Source organism: Tupaia chinensis, unplaced genomic scaffold (assembly GCF_000334495.1).
Source record: "Tupaia chinensis unplaced genomic scaffold, TupChi_1.0 Scaffold148904_1, whole genome shotgun sequence".
In the NCBI taxonomy this organism is placed as follows: domain Eukaryota; kingdom Metazoa; phylum Chordata; class Mammalia; order Scandentia; family Tupaiidae; genus Tupaia; species Tupaia belangeri.
In genome coordinates, this window is record NW_006208752.1 from 2,180,349 (window position 1) to 2,201,265 (window position 20,917).

Here is a 20,917-nt window from a genome sequence, read left to right on the forward strand (position 1 = left end):
CTTTTCTTTGTTGGAAGGCTATTTATTACAGATTCAATCTCCTGGCTTCTTATGGGCCTATTTAGATTTTCTATATCCTCCTGGCTCAATCTTGGTAGATTATACATGTCCAGGAATTTGTCAGTCTCATCCAGATGGTCTTGTTTCTTGGCATATATTTGTTTGTAGTATCCTTGATGATGTTCTGTATTTCTACTTTGTCTGTTATATTTCCTGCTTCATTGCAGATTTGATTCACCTGGTTCCTCTCTCTCTTCTTCTTTAATAAGTCTCGCTAATGGTGTATCAATTTTGTTTATCTTTTCAAAGAATCACCTTTTACTTTCATTTGTTTTCTGTATAGTTTGTTTAGTTTCTATTTCATTTAGTTCTGCTTAGATCTTTATTTTCTTTCTCCTGGAGATTTTAGGATTATTTTCCGGTTGCTTCTCCAATTCTCTAAGCCATGATGTTAGGTGATCCATTTGCCTTCTTTCCATCTTCCTCTTATGAGCACTATTTGCTATGAACTTCCCTCTTATGACTGCTTTTGCAGTGTCCCAAAGATTATGGAAACTAGTGTCCTCATTGTCATAAGTTTCCATAAATCTTTTGATTTTGGACTTTATTTCATCAGTAGTTGTGGAGTCATTCAGGATAAGGTTATTTAGTTTCCAAGTATTTGAGTATTTTTGAGGATTTCTCTTGAAATTAAACTCAAGTTTAATTCCATCATGGTCAGAGAAGATGCTGGGAATAGTTTCTATGCCTTTGAATCTGGAGAGGCTTGTTTTGTGCTCTATGATGTGGTCAATCTTTGAAAAGTTTCCATGTGAGGGTGAGAAAAAAGTGAATCTCATGATTTTTTCATGGAAAGTTCTTTTTTCTTTTTTTCTTACATTTTAAAAAATACATTGAATCACATTATTTAGCTTACAAGGTGGTCATTTCAATTTATGAACATTTTTCCCCAGTCCAATTGATCAAAATATGACAACAGTACCTTGCTGTCTCAATAATGCTGTCTTCGTATCCCTTCTCCAAATGTTCTTCACCAGGCCCCACTCCTCTACACACACCACATCTGGCATTCACATCCACCTCTTGTGTTTGTACATGCTTTAGCCCGTCAGTTTCAGTTATAGAGTGTGGACATTCGGTGTATATTAAGTGGGGACATACAGAGTCTCTCCTTCATAGCCTGTCTTGCTTCACTCAGCAGTAAATCTTCCATATTTTTCCACATTCTGTCAAAAGCCAGGGTTTTGTTGTTCTTAATGGCTGAATAGTATTCCATAGAGTATACCTGCCACCGTTTTTCAATCCATTCAGCCGTATGGGGGCATTTGGGTTGGTTCCATGTCTTAGCAATCGTGAAAAGTGCCACAATAAACATTGATGTGCAAGCACTTTTCCCATGAGAAATTCTTCTGCCCTTTGGGTAGATGCCAAGGAATGGGATTGCTGGATCATATGGCAGTTCTATTTGTAGATTTGTGAGGAATCTCCAAATTGTTCTCCACAGCGGTTGGACTAATTTACATTCCCACCAGCAGTGTAAGAGAGTTCCCCTTTCACCACATCCCTGCCAACACTTATCATTCTTGGTTTTTTTAATGTTCACCATTCTGACTGGGGTTAGATGATATCTCATTGTTGTTTTGATCTGCATTTCCCTTATGATGAGGGATGTTTAGCATTTTTTCATATACCTTCTGGCTATTCGTATGTCATCTTTAGTGAGTGTTCTTTTCAACTCCTTCTCTCATCTTTTAATAGGATTCATCATCTTTTTTCCAAACAGCTTCTTTAGTTCCTTGGGTATTCTGGTTATCAATCCCTTATCTGATGCTTAGTTCACAAAAATATTTTCCCCTTCTGAGGGCTGTCGATTCACACTATTTACAGTGTCTTTTGCCATGCAGAAACTTCTTAGTCTGATGTAATCCCACTTGTCTATTTTGGGGATTATCGACTGTGCTTTAGGGGTCTTATGTTACCCCAATGTCTCCCAGAGTTTCCCCAGTGTCTTCTAGAAGCAGTTTAATTGTTTTGGGTCTTAGATTTAGACCCTTGATCCACCTTGACTTGATTTTTGTCAAAGGTGAGAGGTAGGGGTTCAGATTCATCTTTTTAACAGGTGGAAATCCAGTTTTTCCAGCACCATTTGCTGAGGAGGTTTTCCCTTTCCTACTGGATTGACTGTTATCCCTTGTCAAAAATTGGTTGACTAAGTGATTGGGAATTTATTCCTGTGGACTCATTTCTGTTCTATTGGTCCACATGTCTGTTCTTGTGCCAATACCATGCTGCTTTGATTACCACAGCTTTGTAGTATATTTTTGGGTCAGGGAGTGAGATGCCGCTCATCCCACTCTTCTTTTGTAGAATTGCTTTGGCAATATGGGGTCTTTTATTATTCCAGACGAATTTTATGACTGTCTTTTCTAAATCTGTGAAGAATGTGTCTGGTACTTTGGTTGGCATTCCATTAAATAGGTAGATTAATTTGGGTAGAATTGCTATTTTGGTTATATTAATTCTTTCAATCCATGAACATGGGTTGTCCTTCCACTTTTTTGTGTCATTTTCAATTTCTTTTTTTAGCTTCTCATAGTTTTCCTTGTGGAGGTCTTTAACTTCTTTGGTTAGATTTATCCCTAAATATCTTATACTTTTTGTGGCTATGGTTAATGGAATAACTTTTTTCAGTTCTATCTCCGTCTGCCTGTTGTTTGTATCTAGAAATGCTATAGACTTCTGTATATTAATTTTGTATCCTGCAACTTTACTGTATTCATGCATTAATGCCAGAAATTTCTTCATGGAAATCACTGGGTCTTCTGTGTACACAATCATGTCATCTGCGAATAGAGAGTTTCACCTCTTCTTTTCCTATTTGGATGCCTTTAATTTTTTCCTCTTTTCTGATTGCATTGGCAAGGACTTTCAGTACTGTGTTGAAAAGGAGTGGAGAAAGTGGGCATCCTTGTCTTATACCCATTTTTAGTGGGAAAGCTTTCAGCTTTTCTCCATTCAAGATGATATTCGTGATGGGTTTTTCATAGATAGCTTTTATTGTGTTGAGAAATGACCCTTGTATGCCAATTTCGCTGAGCATCTTGAGCATAATGGGATGTTGTATCTTATCAAATGCTTTTTCTGCATCAATCTATATGACCATATGGTTTTTGTCTTTTTTCCTGTTAATATGGTGAATTACATTTCTGATATTTATGTATGTTGAACCAACCTTGCATTCTGGAATAAAGCCTACCTGATCATGATGTATAATCTTTTCATAAGTTTTTGGATACGGTTTGCTAGTATCTTGTTGAAAATCTTGGCATCTATATTCATCAGAGATATTGATCTATAGTTTTCCTTCTTTGTCCTGTCCTTGTCTGTTTGAGCATAAGGGTGATGGTGGCTTCATAGGATGAATTAAGGAGAGATTCACCCTTTTGGATCTTTAGAAATAACTTGAGCAGAATGGGAGTTAACTCTTATTTGAAAGTTTTATTGAACTCAGAGGTGAATCCATCCAGGCCAGGGCTTTTCCTTGTTTGAAGGTCATTTATTACAGATTCAATCTCCTGACTTGTTATGGGCCTATTTAGGCTTTCTATATCCCCTGGCTCAATCTTGACAGATTATACGTTTCTAGGAATTTGTCCATCTCGTCCAGATTGTCTTGTTTCTTGGCATATAGTTGCTCATAATATCCTCTAATTATGTTCTGTATGTTTGTTTTGCCTGTTGTTATATTTCCTGCTTCTTTGCATATTTGATTCACTTCATTTCTTTCCCTCTCTTCTTAATAAGTCTCGCTAGTGGTGTATCAATTTTATTTATCTTTTCAAAGAACCAGCTTTTACTTTCATTTATTTTCTGTATAGTTCGCTTATTTTCTATTTCATTTATTTCTGCTAGAATCTTTATTATTTCCTTTCTCCTGGCGGTTTTTGGATTATTTTGCTGTTACTTCTCCAATTCTCTGAGGCATGATGTTAAGTGATCAATTTGTCTTCTTTCCGTCTTCCTCTTATGAGCACTAATTGCTATAAATTTCCCTCTTATGCCTGCTTCTGCAGTGTACAAAGATTATGGAAACTTGTGTCCTCGTTGTCATTAGCTTCCAAGAATCTTTCGATTTAGGACTTTATTTCATCTGTAGTTGTGGAGTCTTTCAGTAGTAAGTTATTTAGTTTCCATGTATATGAGTATTTTTGAGGATTTCTCTTGAAATTAAACTCAAGTTTAATTCCATCATGGTCAGAGAAGATGCTGGGAATAGTTTCTATGCCTTTGAATCTGTAAAGCCTTGCTTTGTGCCCTGTAGTGTGGTCAATCTTCGAAAAGGTTCCATGTGGGGGTGAGAAAAAATTGTATTTCGTGGTTTTTTTGATGGAAAGTTCTATAGATGTCTGTTACGTCCATTTCATTTATGGTATCATTCAGATCCTTTATATCTTTATCTATTTTTTGTCTCGATGATCTGTCCCGAGGGGATAATGCAGTGTTGAGGTCTCTAACAATTAGTGTATTGCAGTCTAACAGTCTTTCCTTCACATATTTGGGTGCTCCTGTGTTAGGAGCATAGATATTAATAAGCGTTATATCTTCTCTATCTATAGAGACTTTTACTATGATATAGTGTCCTTCTTTGTCTCTTCAAACGCTTTTTGTTTTAAAGCCTCTTTTGTCAGAAATTAGTATTGCTGTTCTTTTTTTTGGTTCCCTATTGCATGGAAAACCTTTTTCCAACCCTTCACTGTCAGTCTATGTATGTCTGTATCAATGAGCTGTGTTTTCAGTAGGCAACAGATAGAGGGTCTCTGTTTTTTTATCCATTTGGCCAGTCTTTTTCTCCTGATTGTGGAATTTAATCAGTTCACATTTAATGTAGTTATCGATGTAACTGGATCTGTCCTGCCGTTTAAGTTGGCCATCATCACAGCAGTTTTTTATTCCTTTGTTTCTGTCTGTTAGCTCTTTAGTTTTCCTGGAACAGTACTTTCTTCAGGGTTTCTTGAAGAGCTGGTCTGGTGTTGGCGTATTCTTTCAGGTTTTGTTTGTCTGAGAAGATTTTAATCTTTTTTTCCCAAATGAAAGATAATCTTGCAGAGTATAATAGTCATGGCTGAAATTGTTTCTCTCAACACTTTCAGTATCCTTGCTTGCATTGTTTCCATTGAGAGGTCCGGCATTAGCCTGATGTGATGACCATTGTATGTCACTTCTCATTTCTCTGTTACCAGTTTTAGTATCATGTCTTTATCTGTGGTCTTGGATAGTCTGTGCCTTGGGGAAGATCTTCTGGGGTTGATTCTAACTGGGGTCCTTTGTATTTCTTGGGTCTTGATGTTGAGTGCCTCTCTAGACTCAGGAAATGTTCTTCTAGGATTTCATGGAATAGATTTTCTATGCCGTTACTAGTTTCTTCACCTTCTGAGATGCCAATTATTCTGATATTTGGGTGTCTTATGGAATCTAGCATTTCTCGTGTATTATTTTTGTGAGGTTTTTTGTTATTTTCTCTATCTTTTTGGTGGTTTTTTCTAGATGAGAGGTTTTATCTTCTACATCAGAGATTCAATCTTCAGCATGGTCTAATTGACTTTTAATACTTTCAAGGGAGTTTTTGATTTCCTCTATTCCAGACTTTATCTCTAATAGCTCCATCTAGTTCTTTCTCAGAGTGTCCGTATTATTTTTGTGAGGTTTTTTGTTATTTTCTCTATCTTTTTGGTGGTTTTTTCTAGATGAGAGGTTTTATCTTCTACATCAGAGATTCAATCTTCAGCATGGTCTAATTGACTTTTAATACTTTCAAGGGAGTTTTTGATTTCCTCTATTCCAGACTTTATCTCTAATAGCTCCATCTAGTTCTTTCTCAGAGTGTCCATTTCTTCTTTCATATTTTGGAATGACTTCCTTATCTCTTGTAGTTCATTTTCTCTTTTCTGTTCCAACTCATTGAATTTGTTCATCATAAATGTTCAAAATTCTCTGTCTGACATTTTGGTTACATCGTCCATTAGGACGAACGATGTAGGGGAGTTACTCTGTACTTTTGGTGGAGATGTATTTCATTGTTTATTCATACCTGAGGCACTTCTTCTACTTCTAGCCATTTGAAGATATATTCACTTTGAATACCTCTTGTGGGAACGTTTCTCCGACTAGGAGTAAGTGACTTTCCCTATTGCTGCAAATTAATGTTTGGCGAAGTCTCTCTTCTGTTGTTTTTACCAATGTGGTATCAAGTGGGGTACTCTACTGAGGTGTCTGAAAAGCAATATCTCCTTTTTTTCAGGTGGATCAGTACAAGGGAAGATCCCAGAGAAAGTTATATTACTAGGGGACTTCAGATATGTGATTATAGAACTGTCTAGTCCTTCTGACAGGGTGGAAAATGAAGAGGAGAGAGTTTAGGTGAAACAACAGGAGAAACACACACACACACACACACACACAGAAATAAATAAAACGTGTGTCGCGCGTTAGCACAGTGCGATTTCGCCAAAGGCCTGCTGCTGGGTCTGTGGCCTGCTGCTGGGTCCGTGGCCTGCTGCTGGGGACAGGAAGACCAGGAAATTAACAAGAGAATAAAGAAGCTGAAAAATCCAAAGCAGAAAGTAATGGCGACCTACCTAGGGGGTGGGGACTTGGCCTGGTGCTCTACAGGTGAGGTGAGGGAGCAGTGATGTCCCTGCCCCAGAATCGTTTACTGGCTAGTGGCTTGCAGCTGGGTCTGTGGCCTGCTGCTGGGGTCAGGACTGGCTGTTGGAGGAGGAAGACCAGGAAATTAACAACAGAATAAAGAAGCTGAAAAATCCAAAGCATAAAGTAATGGTGACCTACCTAGGGGGTGGGTGCTTTGGCTGGGGTTCTTCAGGGGAGGTGAGGGAGCAGTGATGTCCCTCCCTCAGAATCGCTGGATAGCCAGAGGCCTGCAGCTGGGTCTGTGGCCTGCTGCTTTGGACAGGACAGGCTAGGGGGTAAGTGCTTGGGCTGGGGGTCTGCAGGTTAGGTGTGGGAACAGCGATGTCCCTGCCTCAGAATCGCTGTTTGGCTGGAGGCCTGCAGCTGGGGTTGTGGCATGCTGCTGGGGACAGGACAGGCTAGGGGGTTGGCGCTTGCGCTGGGGGTTGCTAAATGTGTATCTTTCCCAAATTTACTTCTGGTAAGAGAAGGAATAATGAAAGAGGGATATTGTCCAGATAAGGGAAGTTTTGGGTGCCTTTTTAATTTCAGAAGCAGCTTTTTTTTTGTTTTTATTTTTATTTTTTGAGATACTCTCAAATATATTCTTGTTAACTTTAAAAAGGAGTTAATTCTGTCATTTTTTTTAGAAATGAATATTTTCGTACTAATTAAAGTAGCACTTAATTCTTTTTAATGAAATACAGATTTTGTTAATTTAGCATGCAAAGACTTATCGAGGCTTTTGCCTGAATAAATTTTAACCAAGATCACCTTTCTTAATTCTTCCTATTTACCTAAATACCTGCAGGTCAAGTTGCCATAGATGTAATAAAGCTAGGTGTGGTGCCCAAAAGTGGTCGTCCTTTTTGCCCTTTAGAACTGTGGATATGTTTTCTTTTCTTTTCTTTTCTTTTTTTTTTTTAGTCCATTTTTAAAAGGAGAAACCGACCTGTGTAAATCTAAGGTTTTTAATGTGGTGGACCAGCGTGCTGCTTTTTTTTGAACATCCCTCCACTAAATGTCACTCTACTGTCAAGATCACTCTTCTTATGTGTCTCAGTTTCCTTCAAGAATCTAGCACTCTTGGGAACCAGCAGTTAGCGTAATCGCTATGTCGCTGGCCTCCCACGTAGTCGACCACGGTTTGCGTCCCGGACCCAGTGGCTTAGAACTCACGCCGGGCGCGTGTGTGTGCGTGCCCAAGATCCCAAGAGGAGAATGGAGGAGAAGGGATTGTGGCGTGACCATCCCCCCTGGGGGGTGATTTCTCGCTTTCTGTCTCTATGTCTCTCTCTGTCTGTCTGGGAGGAGATGGGCCCTATAGCTAAACCTCTCAAAAAAAATAAATAAATAAAAAAGAATCTAGTACTCTTGAAGGGGACCCAAAAAGCTTGAGCGGTTAGCGCTTATTTTGTGTTTACTGGATGGGCCTTTTGTTATTGTGTTTAGGATTCCCTGTAGTGCTGCTACTAGTCCTAAGAGGAGGAAATCTTCCTCCTTTCAGACACTCCCAGCATGGCTCCCAGTTGCCTAGGGGGCATACCTGGCAGGGAGGAGCAAGTGCCCTATTATCTTCTGAGCTGAGATACTCACTCTCTCATTCACCTATGAATAAAACAGTTAAGTTTCTCCAGTGCAAATGTATAGCAGCCAATTGAAGTAGCTTCAAGAAGGCAAAGGTGGAAGACCCCTTAGAACCTTTATTCCCCCCCCCCTTTTTTTTAACTAATCCACTTTCATACTTTCAGTTTCTTAACTACTCACTCAAAGAGGAAACAAAACACTACACCTTTCTCTGAGAGCAAACCGCCACCCCTCACCCTTGCCCAAGGAGTGCAAACCACAGCCTCTCACCCGAGGAGCACAAACGGTAGCCCCTCACCTGAGGCGTGCAAACCTGGGTTTCCCAAAACAAACATACATAAGACACACGAACCAGCAAACCAGCTTAGAAATAAACCAGATAGTCTACCAAATTTTGGGAAGTCCAAGGCCAGAGGACTTACCAAATCTCCCCTGAGGAGAGGCTCAGAGCTGGAGAGGGCACAAAGGGCCCCCTGCTGGTACCAGGCACCGGGTTTGAAGCATCCCCTCAGAAGATCTCTGGTTCATCTCTGGTCCCTTCGTGGTTGCCATCTTGTTAACAGAAAAATGACTAATTGTAAAAATTAAAAATTAATAATTAATGCAATTTATTTCCAAGTCAAATATGAGTGATCTAGGCCCAGAGAAGAGCCATACATGCCTTTCTCAGGGTGATCACGTATAGGGGTTCCTTTTATTTGCTTTTGAAATTGACAGACAAAATTTAATGAAGAGATTTTCCATTGGTCTGGCCCTAAAAGGTGGGACATGTAGAAGCGGGGTCTTGTAGGTTATAGGTGGGTTCCACAATTCTTAGGTTGGTGATTGGAAGGGAAGAGTTGTTTCTTGGGAAGAGATTGAAGAAAGGCTTAATCTACATCTCAAGGAAAGGGAAGTTCTGTGTCTTGGGAAAAGATAAGCAAAAGAAGATACTGTAATCTGTTGGAATATACATCTCAAAGATACTATGCCAGGGACAGGATGTAGGAAGAATCCTGTTAATGGAGAATAAATGGTCTATTAATGTTTATGGACATGACTTCCCCAGTCCCTTTTGAAAAGATTTTGGAAAATAGGAAAAATAGTCAGATTTCTGTCCACAGTGTCCAACTGAGAGCTGAGCCTCTACCTCTCTCCTCCATCTGTGAGACTTAATAAGGCAGTTTGTGGTGGAGCTAGGCAGTACCAGCTGTCCCGACCTGCAGGATAGTCGAACATTCGCCTAGGGGAGGAAGTGAGGGATGGGACAAACACACATACACACAGAGTGGAGACAAGACGAAGTGCTGATCAAATCTTCCGTTAATTGAGGAAGAACAGCGAGCTTATATACAGGCTGGTGGGCATTGATTGGTTGTCTGAAATGCAAATGAGATAGAACAGTATGAGCCAATCATTGATGTGGGTGGATCTCTCCCATTGCCTAGAAACCCAACCACCCCATGGTGAGAACAGTTGGTCACATGATTTGGTTTGCTCAGTGTGGAAGTGAAACCTAATGGTTTCCAAGATGGTGGATAGCTCAGGGTGGTGGATGGCTCAAGATGACTTCTGTATGCAGTGCCCTCCACATGTCCCCCTTTTTTATTTTTTCAAAGAGAGGAGAAAAACCTGGGGGAATTCTGCCTGCTTTAGGTTGGAGTCGTTTTTTAGAGCCACATGTCCATCCTTACCCGTCATTGGAGAATCCCATAGCTCTGATGGGTTTCCTGTCTTAAGCGGGAGGACTGTACAGCTGTTACAGGCTCAGACTCTCTTACCCATCTTTGGCTAACAAATTCAGCACCTCAGGCAGGAGCAACGTCTAGGCTCTGCGATACTCCATCTCCAGGTTGTGGTAGTGGACTTGGATAGGCTGCATTTTTATGGAGTCATCAATTTGGTGTTTAAGGAAAGCCATGAGCTTATTAAAAAGAACAGGTCCCAAAGAGCAAACAATTAGTAAACCCAGAATCGGACCAAGTATGGGGAGGAAAAAGGGGAGGAGTCCATTCCATGCAGTAAAGAAGGAGTTATTGGTGAGTTGTTTTCTATGTTGTTGGAGAGATTTTGTCATGAACAATGCCGGACTTGTTGGTGTAAAAGCAGCAGCGTTCCTGTAAAGCAAGACAGAGACCCCCCTGTTCTGCCAGGAGGAGTGGCACCAGGATCAAAACCAGCAGCAATAGTGTCGAAGAAACAAAACAGGATCAGGTATTTAAGATGGATCTTCATTTTGTTGATCTGTGGAAGAAGAGAAAGACATCTCAGGGTTTTCGTCGTCCCTGGATGGCTTGTTAGAATCAATCTGTTTGATTAATCTTTCTGGTAGCCAACGAGCAGCATCCAATTTTTGAGAATAGATGCAGACAGACCCTCTGCCCCAAATGAGGACAGGGTCCAGACCATTCCATGTATTGTCCAGAGGATCTTTCCACAAAACTGAGGCAAATTTTGTTTTGGTCGTTGAATGCCAGAAGCGCTCAGCAGCTGAGTGTCCATCTTTATCAAGAGATAGGAAATTTAGGACAAAAAGGGCATGTGCCAGAAGGTTTTTTGACGAGCCCTTAGTTTGTAAAAGCTCTCCCTTTTTTAGCTTTTGGAGAGTATTTTTCAAGGAAAGATAAGCACGTTCAACAATGCCTTGTTCCTGGGTATTGTATGGAATTCCCGTAACATGGTTAATGTGAATTTGTTTACAAAAAGAGGCAAAATTGTTTTCTGTGTAACCTGGGCCTTTGTCTGTCTTAATTTGTTGAGGTTTGCCCATAACAGAGTGCATCAAGTACATGGAAAATAACATATTTGCCGGCCTCAGTAGTTTGTACCGTGGCAAAAATGAAAAACCAACAAAGCATTTGAAACAGGATTAAGTAAAGTTTGTACAGGGAAAACAAAATCATGGGTAGATAAAAATAAAAATTTATCTGGAGGAAGATGATTATCAATAGTTCCAGTAAAGGAAGCACATGCAATAGACCAGAAATCTGTTTGTTGGAATAGCCAATTAATTTGGTTCTTAGTATATGGCTGGATGATTGTATCAGGATCTTTGCCATATGTCCAGGCCGACCACAATTGAAGCAATTGCCTACATTATTATGGTTAGGGAATTGGCGGACAGTATATCCTTTAAGAGCAGCGGCCAGAGCCCATCCTGTTGGTATGCTGACACAATATCAGATCAAAGATGAATATATCCTGATAAATCTGTCTTCTATATGGCCTGATTGCTGCTTGAAATCCTCTCCAGAGAGCACAGCATGGGCCAATATTTGCCAATCTAAAATCAAAGCCACGTATGTGGTGCCATGCTTGCCCTTGTTGATCTATGGTTTTTGTTACCGGGAGGGATTCCTATTCCTCAAAGTTCATTGACGGTTGTGGTATCTGAACTGGTTTAATTTTTGTGCCAGTGGTAAAAGTGGGCTGATAGCGATTCTGTGAGGAATCTGTACTTTTAGATTTACCCACTCTCTGTTTTTCCAATTGTGATATTAGTTCCAGGTGTTCTTTTTCTAATTGAACCTGTTCTTTTAATTGTTTTATTTTATTCAAAATCTCTTCCCTAGGGTCAATAAATGGCATCACCAAAGGTGGTGCAGATGTGATTGAGTTGTAAGATGGCAGTCATTTTTTGAAAGGTGGCCATTTTGAATTATTGTACTTGGCTGCCTCTGTTTCTCAAGTTTCTTCTTCAGGTGGCCATTTTGGATTATTGTATTTGGTTGCCTCTGTTTCTAAATTTTTTTCTTCAGGCAGCCATTTTGGGTTATTGTACTTGGCTGCCTTTGTTTCTAAGATTTCCTCCTCCGAACTAGTTGACGGCTCATTTTTCTTTGGCTCTTGTAGAGCCTTAAGGTTGTTTTTTTTTTTTTTAGTTTTTTGGATTTTTGGGGTTTTGTCTTGCCTTCGGGGCTTTTAACTTCTTCCTCACTATCTAGGAAAATAAGATCCTCTCCCTGTTCTTTTTCAATTTTAGAATCCTTGGTTAGATCTGAGGTGGCTATAGCCTCCTCCTGGGGTTGATCATTTTGCATGATCTGCTGCTCTCCCTTAGCAACCGTAACGGCAAGGGCTTCTTTTAAATCCTGAGCGGATAATTTGTGCTAAGCTCTTGTCCCATTATTACCCGTACTTAAAATAAAATGTAAGTAACTACTTACCAGGATGTCTTCTCTCTGTCCTTCTATGTTTTTCACTGGTCTTTCTTGGGACGAGTCTCTGCCGTCCCCTTTTGGATGAGTCTCTGCCGTCTCTTTCTGGACGAGTCTCTGCCGTCCCCTTCTGGACGAGTCTCTGCTGTCCTCTTCTCTTTTCCACTGTCTTTTCTTGGTTGCTCTGCACTGGAGCCTTCCTTGGAAGCTCTTCACTGGATCCCTCGTACCCAGGTCCCTGTTTGGGCCCCATGTGTCCCAACCTGCAGGACAGTCGAACATTCGTCTGGTGGAGGAAGTGAGAGATGGGACAAACACACAGACACGCAGAGTGGAGACAAGATGAGGTGCTGATCAAATCTTCTGTTTATTGAGGAAGAACAGTGAGCTTATATACAGACTGGTATATATTGATTGTCCAAAATGCAAATGAGATAGAACAGTATGTGCCAATCATTGATGTGGGTGGATCTCTCCCTTGCCTAGAAACCCAACTGCCCCTTGGGGAGAACAGTTGGTCATATGATTTGGTTTGCTCAGTGAGGAAGTGAAACCTAATGGTTTCCAAGATGGTGGATAGCTCAAGATGGCTTCCATATGCAGTGCCCTCCACAACCAGGCTTCACTCTCACCTTTACCACCATCCCACCATGGGGAGTTAAGTCTCTGCCATTGGGGCTAGTTGACATTCCATTTTCCTCCTTTCTCTGAGTTGGTGCCAGAGGGCTACAGCAAGGAGCTGAGCTTCTACCTTCACCCAACAGCAACAAAATAATGTAAGGCAGCCCTTTGCTTTCTTCTTCTCTGGTGTCACCAGGGTCCACCAGGGAGCTGATCTTAATACTCCGCTTAGAGGCAGAAAGGTGATGTATATTGGTGCCCCCACATACATGAAAAGGTATCAGTGCAGCTGTGGGGGATGGGGCTGAACTTCCACACCCCCTGCCTTCATTGAGACAGTGTGAGTCTGCCTCACATTGGGGTGCTGTTGACAGGGCCCAGTGCAGAGGTAAACATTATACTCATTTGGCTCTTATATTATACCTCAACAGGGAGGCTGACTGATAAAAACAGAACCCAGATCTCATAATATCTGAAATACTTAGGTTATAATAGAAAGCACATATCATACCTGGAACCAGGAAAGTTACAACATGAAGAGTAAAGACAATATTAAGATCATTCAGGTGTTGGAATTATTTGATGAAGATTTTGAAGTATCATAAAAATGCTTCCTCAAAATTGAATTTTTTTGAAACAAATGATATCCTAGAAAATAACAGTACATAATGTTACAATAAAAAATAGAAGTTAATAGAACTAGAAAATACAATAGGGTCACAAGTAAAGTAAAGACAACAGACTTAATCAGTGAACTTGGGGACAGATGAATAGAATTTACCCAGTCTGAAAGCATAGACTAAAAATATTAAAAAGACAAGAGTCTCAGGGATCTGCAGATGGTAAAAAGAGCTCTGGTTGTTATCATCAGAGTTCCAAAAGGAAAGCACAGAGAGAGAGAGAGAGAGAGAGATGGATAGACTGAAAAAGTATTCAGATAAATGACTAGGGTCAGCCAATGGCATGGTGGAGAAGTGGCCAAATCCCATGTGGCAAAGTGTTGAGTTCAAATCTCATATCCAGCAGCTTGAGGAACAAGCCTGGTGTATGTGAATGCATGCCTAGAGTCCCAAAGAGAGGGAGAAATGGAGGGTAAGGGATTGTGATGTGAGCATCCCCCATGAGGGGTGCTTTTTCACTTTCCCCCTCTCCAGCAAGTATATGCACCCCCTAGCAAATTAAAGCATACATTTTTTTTTTTAAATTCTGAAAACAGAAATGACTGAAAACTTTACATACTTGACAAAATACATAAACTTACAAATTCAATAAACCAAATGACTTCCAAATGGTAAAAACTCAAATCTGTGTCAAAACACATCATAATTAAACATCTGAAAACTGATTTGCAGGCAGAAAGAAACATTACTTATATTGGAACACTACTTTGAAGAACAGCATATTTTTCATCTGAAACACTGAGGGCCAGAAGGAAATGGCACATTATTTGATTACTGAAAGAACAGAACAGAACTATGAATCTTGTATTCAGCAAAAGTTTCCTTTAGGAAAAAAGGGAAATAAAGACAGTCTCAGACAAAGGAAAAATCTAAGAATTTGTCACTTGCAATCCTGCCCTTAGGGAATGATACAGGAATGTCTGAACATAAATCAAAGGATATTAGAAGCATAATACTTCAGAAAGGAAACAAAAATATCATAATGAATAAAAAGGATTAATAGAGCTTATTCCACTTCTCATTAATTCTTAATTATTAATATAATTCATATTCAATGGTCAAGGCAGAAATTACAATACTATCTTATGTGAAATTCAACATATGTAAAGGAAGTACTTACAAACAATATATTTCAAAGGTGGGGAGGGTAAAGGGGCCTGAATGAGAGTAATGTCTCTGTACTTCACTTAAAATAGGAAAAGATCAATACCAGTAGATGGTATTAATTGTATGTGTGTATTTTAATACCTACTACAATCACTGAGAAAACCACACAAAATTAGGTATACTCAGAAATACTGTAAGTAAGTTAAGATGAAACCTAAAAATTATTCAAATAACCCACAAGAAATTAAGAAAAGGAAAACAGAAGAAACAGCAATAAAGTGGCAGACATCAACCCTAGTATATTAATAAATATCTTAAGTGTAATGAGGTCTAAATACACAAATTAATAGAGACTGACAGGGTGAATTTAAAGGTGAATAAAATGTCCAATAGTATCGTGTTTACAAGAAATTCATATCAAATACAACATAAGTAGGCTTAGAGTAAAAGGCTGGTAAAAGATATACCATGTTAGCAGTCAACATAAAAGCATGACTGGCTATCTTACTATCAGATACAGTGACTTCAGAGCAAAGAAAACTACTGGACATAAAAGAGATATTACATAATAATGAGAGAATCAATCCACCAGGGAGATATGAGAACCTAAATATCTGTATATCAAACAGCCCTAAAACCTGAAGTAAAGTCTAAAAAAATTAAAGAAAAAATAGAAAAATCTCTGATGATAGTTGACTACTTCAAACTTCAATCTCAGCAGTTTATATTGATAGAACTACTAAACAGAAAATCAGCAAGGATATAGACCTCAACAACAACATCAACCAACAGGATCTAATTGGTATTTATAGAACATTCCACAAGACCAACAGTAGAATGCACAGGCTCTCAATTGCCCACAGGACATTCAGCAAGACAGACCATATCCTGGCACATAAAAGCAAATCTCAACTAATTTAAGAATTGAAATAATATAAAACATATTCTCAGATCACTATGGAATCAAACTAGAAATCAATAACAGAAAGATAAAAAAAAAAACTCTTAAAAAAACTCTTAAATACACAATACATGTTTTAAATAATCCCAGGATCAAAGAAGCAATTTCAAGGGGAATAAAAATACATTGAGTTGACTTAATGTGAAAATAAAGTATATAAAAAAATTGCAGTACACAAGTTAAAGGAGTGCTGAGAAGATATATAGCACTAAGTATACATTAGATCAAGGGAAAACCTCACATAGATAATTACAATCTCACTTCAGATTCCCAGAAGAAAATCAAATAGACCCAAAGTAAGCAACAGAAAAAAAATAATAAAAATGGGAAATAATGAAATTGGCAACAGAGAAACAGCAGAGAAAATTTATGAAACAAAAAACTGCTTGAAAAGGCCCACAAAATTGACAAACTTCTAGAAACTGACAAAAGATATAAATTATCATTCCGAATGAAATGATAAAATCACTACAAAGCCTGCAGACATCAGAGAATTATGTCAGTCCCCAAAGTGTATATACATATATACTATAATGTTATTTTTGTAACATTCTTGAAATGACAAAATTATAAAAATAGGAAACAGTTAGTGGTCCCATGATCATAAGGGGGGATGGAGTGGAATGGGAGTGCATGTGGCTATAAAATGGCAAAACAAAGGACTCTTGTGATGATGGAACTATTCAGTTTCTTGATTATGATATTGTACTATAGTTTTGCAAGATGTTACCATTGAGAAAAATTGGGGAAGGTTACATGGAATTTCTTTGTATTATTTCTTATACCTGAATTGTGAATCTGCAATTATCTCAAAATAAGTTAAGCTTTTTAAACAAGTACATATAAATAACTGTCAAATGAAGCTATATTTAGTAGGTATTTTGTAGGGTAAAGGGAGTAATTTTGATGCATTAAGGAAGAACTTCCGCTAGTGAAGGAAGAATTTTGTTGAAGACACAGTGTGGACCTTAGCATTGAAGTCCAGAAGGGATGAGATGGGAGAAAAGACAAGTCATTTGGGCAGAAAGGATAGCATGACCACTCTGTATGTTCTTCTGTAAGCATTGGAGTAATGCCTTTGTTTCATTCACTTGAACATTTTCCAAGGGTGTTATATTTGGTGGGGAGCATTGTTCCTGAAGATACTACAATGCCAGGTCTGTGCATGGAGTGGACAGAGTAAGCTTCTTTCCATCTCTTATTTCCAAAAATCCATTTCATATATTGTCCTTGGATAGAGGATGTATTGAAATATCCTTTTTGTAAGATAAATAATAACGTTATTGAATGTATGGAAAAAATGAAATAAAAAAAGATAAAAAAAAAAGATAATCACTGTCATGGTAAAAAAAAAAAAAAACTGATAAGAACAGATATTATACTTGATCTTAGCCAAAAGGCTGAGAAGTGATGAAATATAAATATTCTTTAATTGTTATTGTTGGCTTCTTTTGTCTCAGAATATGGCGTTTAGTAGGAAACTAAAATAATGTTTTATGTTTGGCCTAATTCAGTGCCTTACTTGCTGTAAGTGTTTGGCAAATATTTATTGATTATAATTGAAGTGTTAAGAAAGGCTATTTATATTAAGGTGACCTTTTCAGAATAAACTACAATAAGCTCATAATAAGTGTAAAAAAACCTGCTGTCAGTAAAATCTATGTAATAAACTTGATAGCCAGCCAGAGTTGCCTTGAGAAATTTAAAATTTAGATCTTTTAGAAAAGAAAATCCGATAATATTACTGTCTTATGTATGTGAAAAATAGGACTGAGGTTATGACTTCCTGAGTGCATATTAACTGGTTTATATCCAAGCCGGATAATAGAAACTCTGCCTGCATTATTATTTAAAAACTTAGGTCTTCTCAATTTCCCACTAGGTTTGTCAGCTCTTATTACCCACTCTATACAAGAGCCAGGTAAAATACTTAAGTAGCTGAAGTATGCAAAAGAAAAGTATGTCAGCCTTAAAAATCTTACTGTTTGTCAACACTATGTATATATTTCTGTATATTATGGTGACATAGCTTATATTTCTTATCTTCACTTGGGAACATAACATCTTTTGTACAAAGACACATCTGGATCTTTTCATTGAAATATCAGTTTAAGTTTCTATCTTCTAAGGAATCTTAGCATAAAGGTGGGTGGGTAGTCTCTGAAATCCAGTAGTAAGTAGTCCAGCCAACACTGAAGTCATTGTTTTGAGCCTTATCATTCTAATAATTTATATTAATCATTCCAATAATTTATATTAATCACTTATATTATTCTAATAATTTATATTATATGGTCATGCTAGTGTATCCCAAGTGAGTATATCAGAGACTTAAAGAGAAATATACTTTTGCTATAAATTTTTTTTTAACACTCATCCCATTTAATTTCCTGTTACATGCTCTGAAGAAGCTGAGAACATCACACCCCAGGGCAGCAATGCTCTGAGAGTCTAGCTCCAGCCCCTCTATGTGACAGATTCATGCACACACATCCATACACACCACTGACCCAGGCAGAAGTACACATGCATGCACAGTTGGCTAGAGAACCACCAGATTGGGTGGGAGGAGGGGGTGGTCAAGGATAGGCATTCAACTGGAAACCGAGGAACCCAGAGAACCCTTCTGTTGCAAACTGAACAAGAGTCAAAATTAAAGGCAGAACATAGGATAAAGAGGTAGGATACTGAGACAAGGATTGGAGAGATAAAGAGGGAAAGATGCAGGGGAAGTTTCGGGAAAGCTCAGAAGGGGAGATTTTTCTTTATTCGGAACTCAGATGGGCAGAGGTCCTGTGACTCCAATGGTATACCGAGACTGAAGGAATACGCCATACTTCCTCTGCATCCTGTGCCCTCTCCCAAGGTAGAGGAAAATCAACCAACGCCCACCCTCTAGCCCTCCCCAATGACACTCTTAAGGACTTTCCCCAGTACCCAGAAAGAAATGCCTCCACACCACCACCCTCAACACACCCATAGTTAGGTCCAACACAGGCCAAAGTTAGGTCAAGTAAAGAAATCCTCAGTAACTCTTCTTGGTAGAACCAAATCCAGAGAAGCCCATCACAGCTGCCATGTCATCATCTTCCTCAAATGTTAAGTCCTCCTCAGCCCTCCTTTTCTTCTCCTTCTGTTTCTCTTTTTTGTATGCTTTGGTCTTTTCCTCATCTTCTCTGAGCTCCATCCTTTCTTCAAAATCATAATCCTTTTGTTTCTCTTCCATCTTCTTGTTGACTTCAAGACATTTCTTCACCTGATCCAGTGTAGAACGTTCCACACGCATAGACATGCTATGAATATATATTATTTTAGAGAGATTTTTGCTCTAGGTCATGTGGGCTTGCTAGACAAACAGAAAGCGAGAAATCACTTCCCTAAGGGGGGATGGCCACGCTGCAGTCCCTTCTCCATTCTCCTCTCTGGATCTTGAGCACACATGCACACATGACTGGCATGAGTTTTAAGCCACTGGGTCCGAGACTCAAACTGCAGTCAACTGCATGGGAGTCCAGCAACATAACCATTACACCATCTGCTGGTCCCTATTATAAATTTTTTCATATTGAAGCTAATGGACAGGTTTATATAAAGCCTGATTGTGAAAAGAATTACAGTAGCACAAAGGAGGGACATCAAATATGGTATGTGACTAACCAGAAAGTATCACTTTACATTTCTCTTAATTTTTTTTTCATATTTAAGATAATCACAGGTTGTTTTTGACTTTCACTCAGTCTTTCTGTGATTAGGTCATGTCATTGACTCCTAAATTGTAATTTATAGTTTTAATTAAAATTCTTATTTGCACACAGCCTCAATCCTTCTCTCTTTAAGGTCTGATTTCTTTCACACCTTTATTTAGTCTTTTATAATTTTCCTGACTTGATACCATATTTCTTTAACAAACTTAAAAGATCTCAGTTCCACAACAGGCTTAGAAAATCGGATGACAACTACCATCTCTGTTTTCTAGGGGGTAAACTAAACTACAAAGAGCTAAAGACATTTTTCCAATTCATTGAGCTGAGGATATAAGATAAAATAACATTTTTTTGTCAGGCTTTCTAATTTACTGGGTTAGAGTTCAGCTCCCCTTTCCTTGGGATATCAGTACATTAGACATCAGCAACAAGAAATGAATTTCAAAAGGATCAAGTCTAGGAATCCAGTTAGTGTTTTCATTGGGCTCAAGGTTCACATCCCAAAAGGGAAATACTTGGTCACTGCCTCAGTTTTAAGTAGAGCTGTTCTGACTGCTAATAAAAAAAATTGCTAACACTTTATGACTTTCTTCTTATTTGCTTAGATTACAGCGTCAAATCCATGCTAAAGATAATGAAATCAAGAATCTCAAAGAGCAACTTTCCATGAAAAGGTATAATCTTGGCTTTTTCTTTGGTTGAGAATGTTCTCACTGAAACTGTATTCTGCTCAACTGGCTAGAGTAGCCATATAATTTATCCAAACTGAGGCACTTCTGAGCATGATATTAAATAGTATTAATACTTACGCTGGGATAGTAGGTATAAATGAGAAGTGTCCTAGACAGATTAGGAGGTATAGTCATCTTAGCTCTGTGTCTAGAAAACTGCTGAGAGACACTGAACCGGAAATGTTATAGTCCTACAGAAAAACTACTACCAGGACATGGAGATCTTAAGATTTATTATTTCTTTCCCCTAATCAATATTACTAGGTGGGACTGCTTTATGAAACTGGTTGGGTTTTATTCTGATTGACCTATTTTTGTTTGTGGGTAATTTCTTTTACAGCTACTTATTTTTTTTTAACTGTGGGATTCTTTTTTTTTAATTTATTTTTTATATACATTCAATCACATTGTTTAGCTTACAAAGTGAACATTTCTTTTTTTAATTAATTAATTAATTTTTTTTAACATTAATACGCTATACATCATTACAGTGTACAAAATTAATTTTCTATCCAAAATACACTGTCTGTTGGCTCAAACGCATCAACATACATGTTGTCAACAATTTTCCATTTCTCATATCTTGTATATTTTGCTTTTTTATTATTTTTATTTTTATTTATTTATTTATATTTTATTTTATTCTTTTTTCTCTCTCTCGCTCTTTCTTTTTTTTTTTTTTTTTTTTTTTTTTCACCACTTT

General features: G+C 38.3%; 1 protein-coding gene and 1 pseudogene across 1 annotated transcript in view; one reads left to right on the forward strand and one right to left on the reverse strand.

The window, feature by feature from the left end:
• The window catches only part of DZIP3 (DAZ interacting zinc finger protein 3), a 175,447-nt gene that overhangs the window by 101,088 nt on the left and 53,442 nt on the right, over positions 1-20,917 (forward strand). The window contains exon 22 of the mRNA XM_006170766.3: positions 20,089-20,157. Within this exon, the coding sequence (XP_006170828.1) occupies positions 20,089-20,157 (69 nt within the window). The remainder of the gene's footprint in view (positions 1-20,088; positions 20,158-20,917) is intronic.
• LOC114006566 (uncharacterized) lies at positions 17,103-17,191 on the reverse strand (annotated as a pseudogene).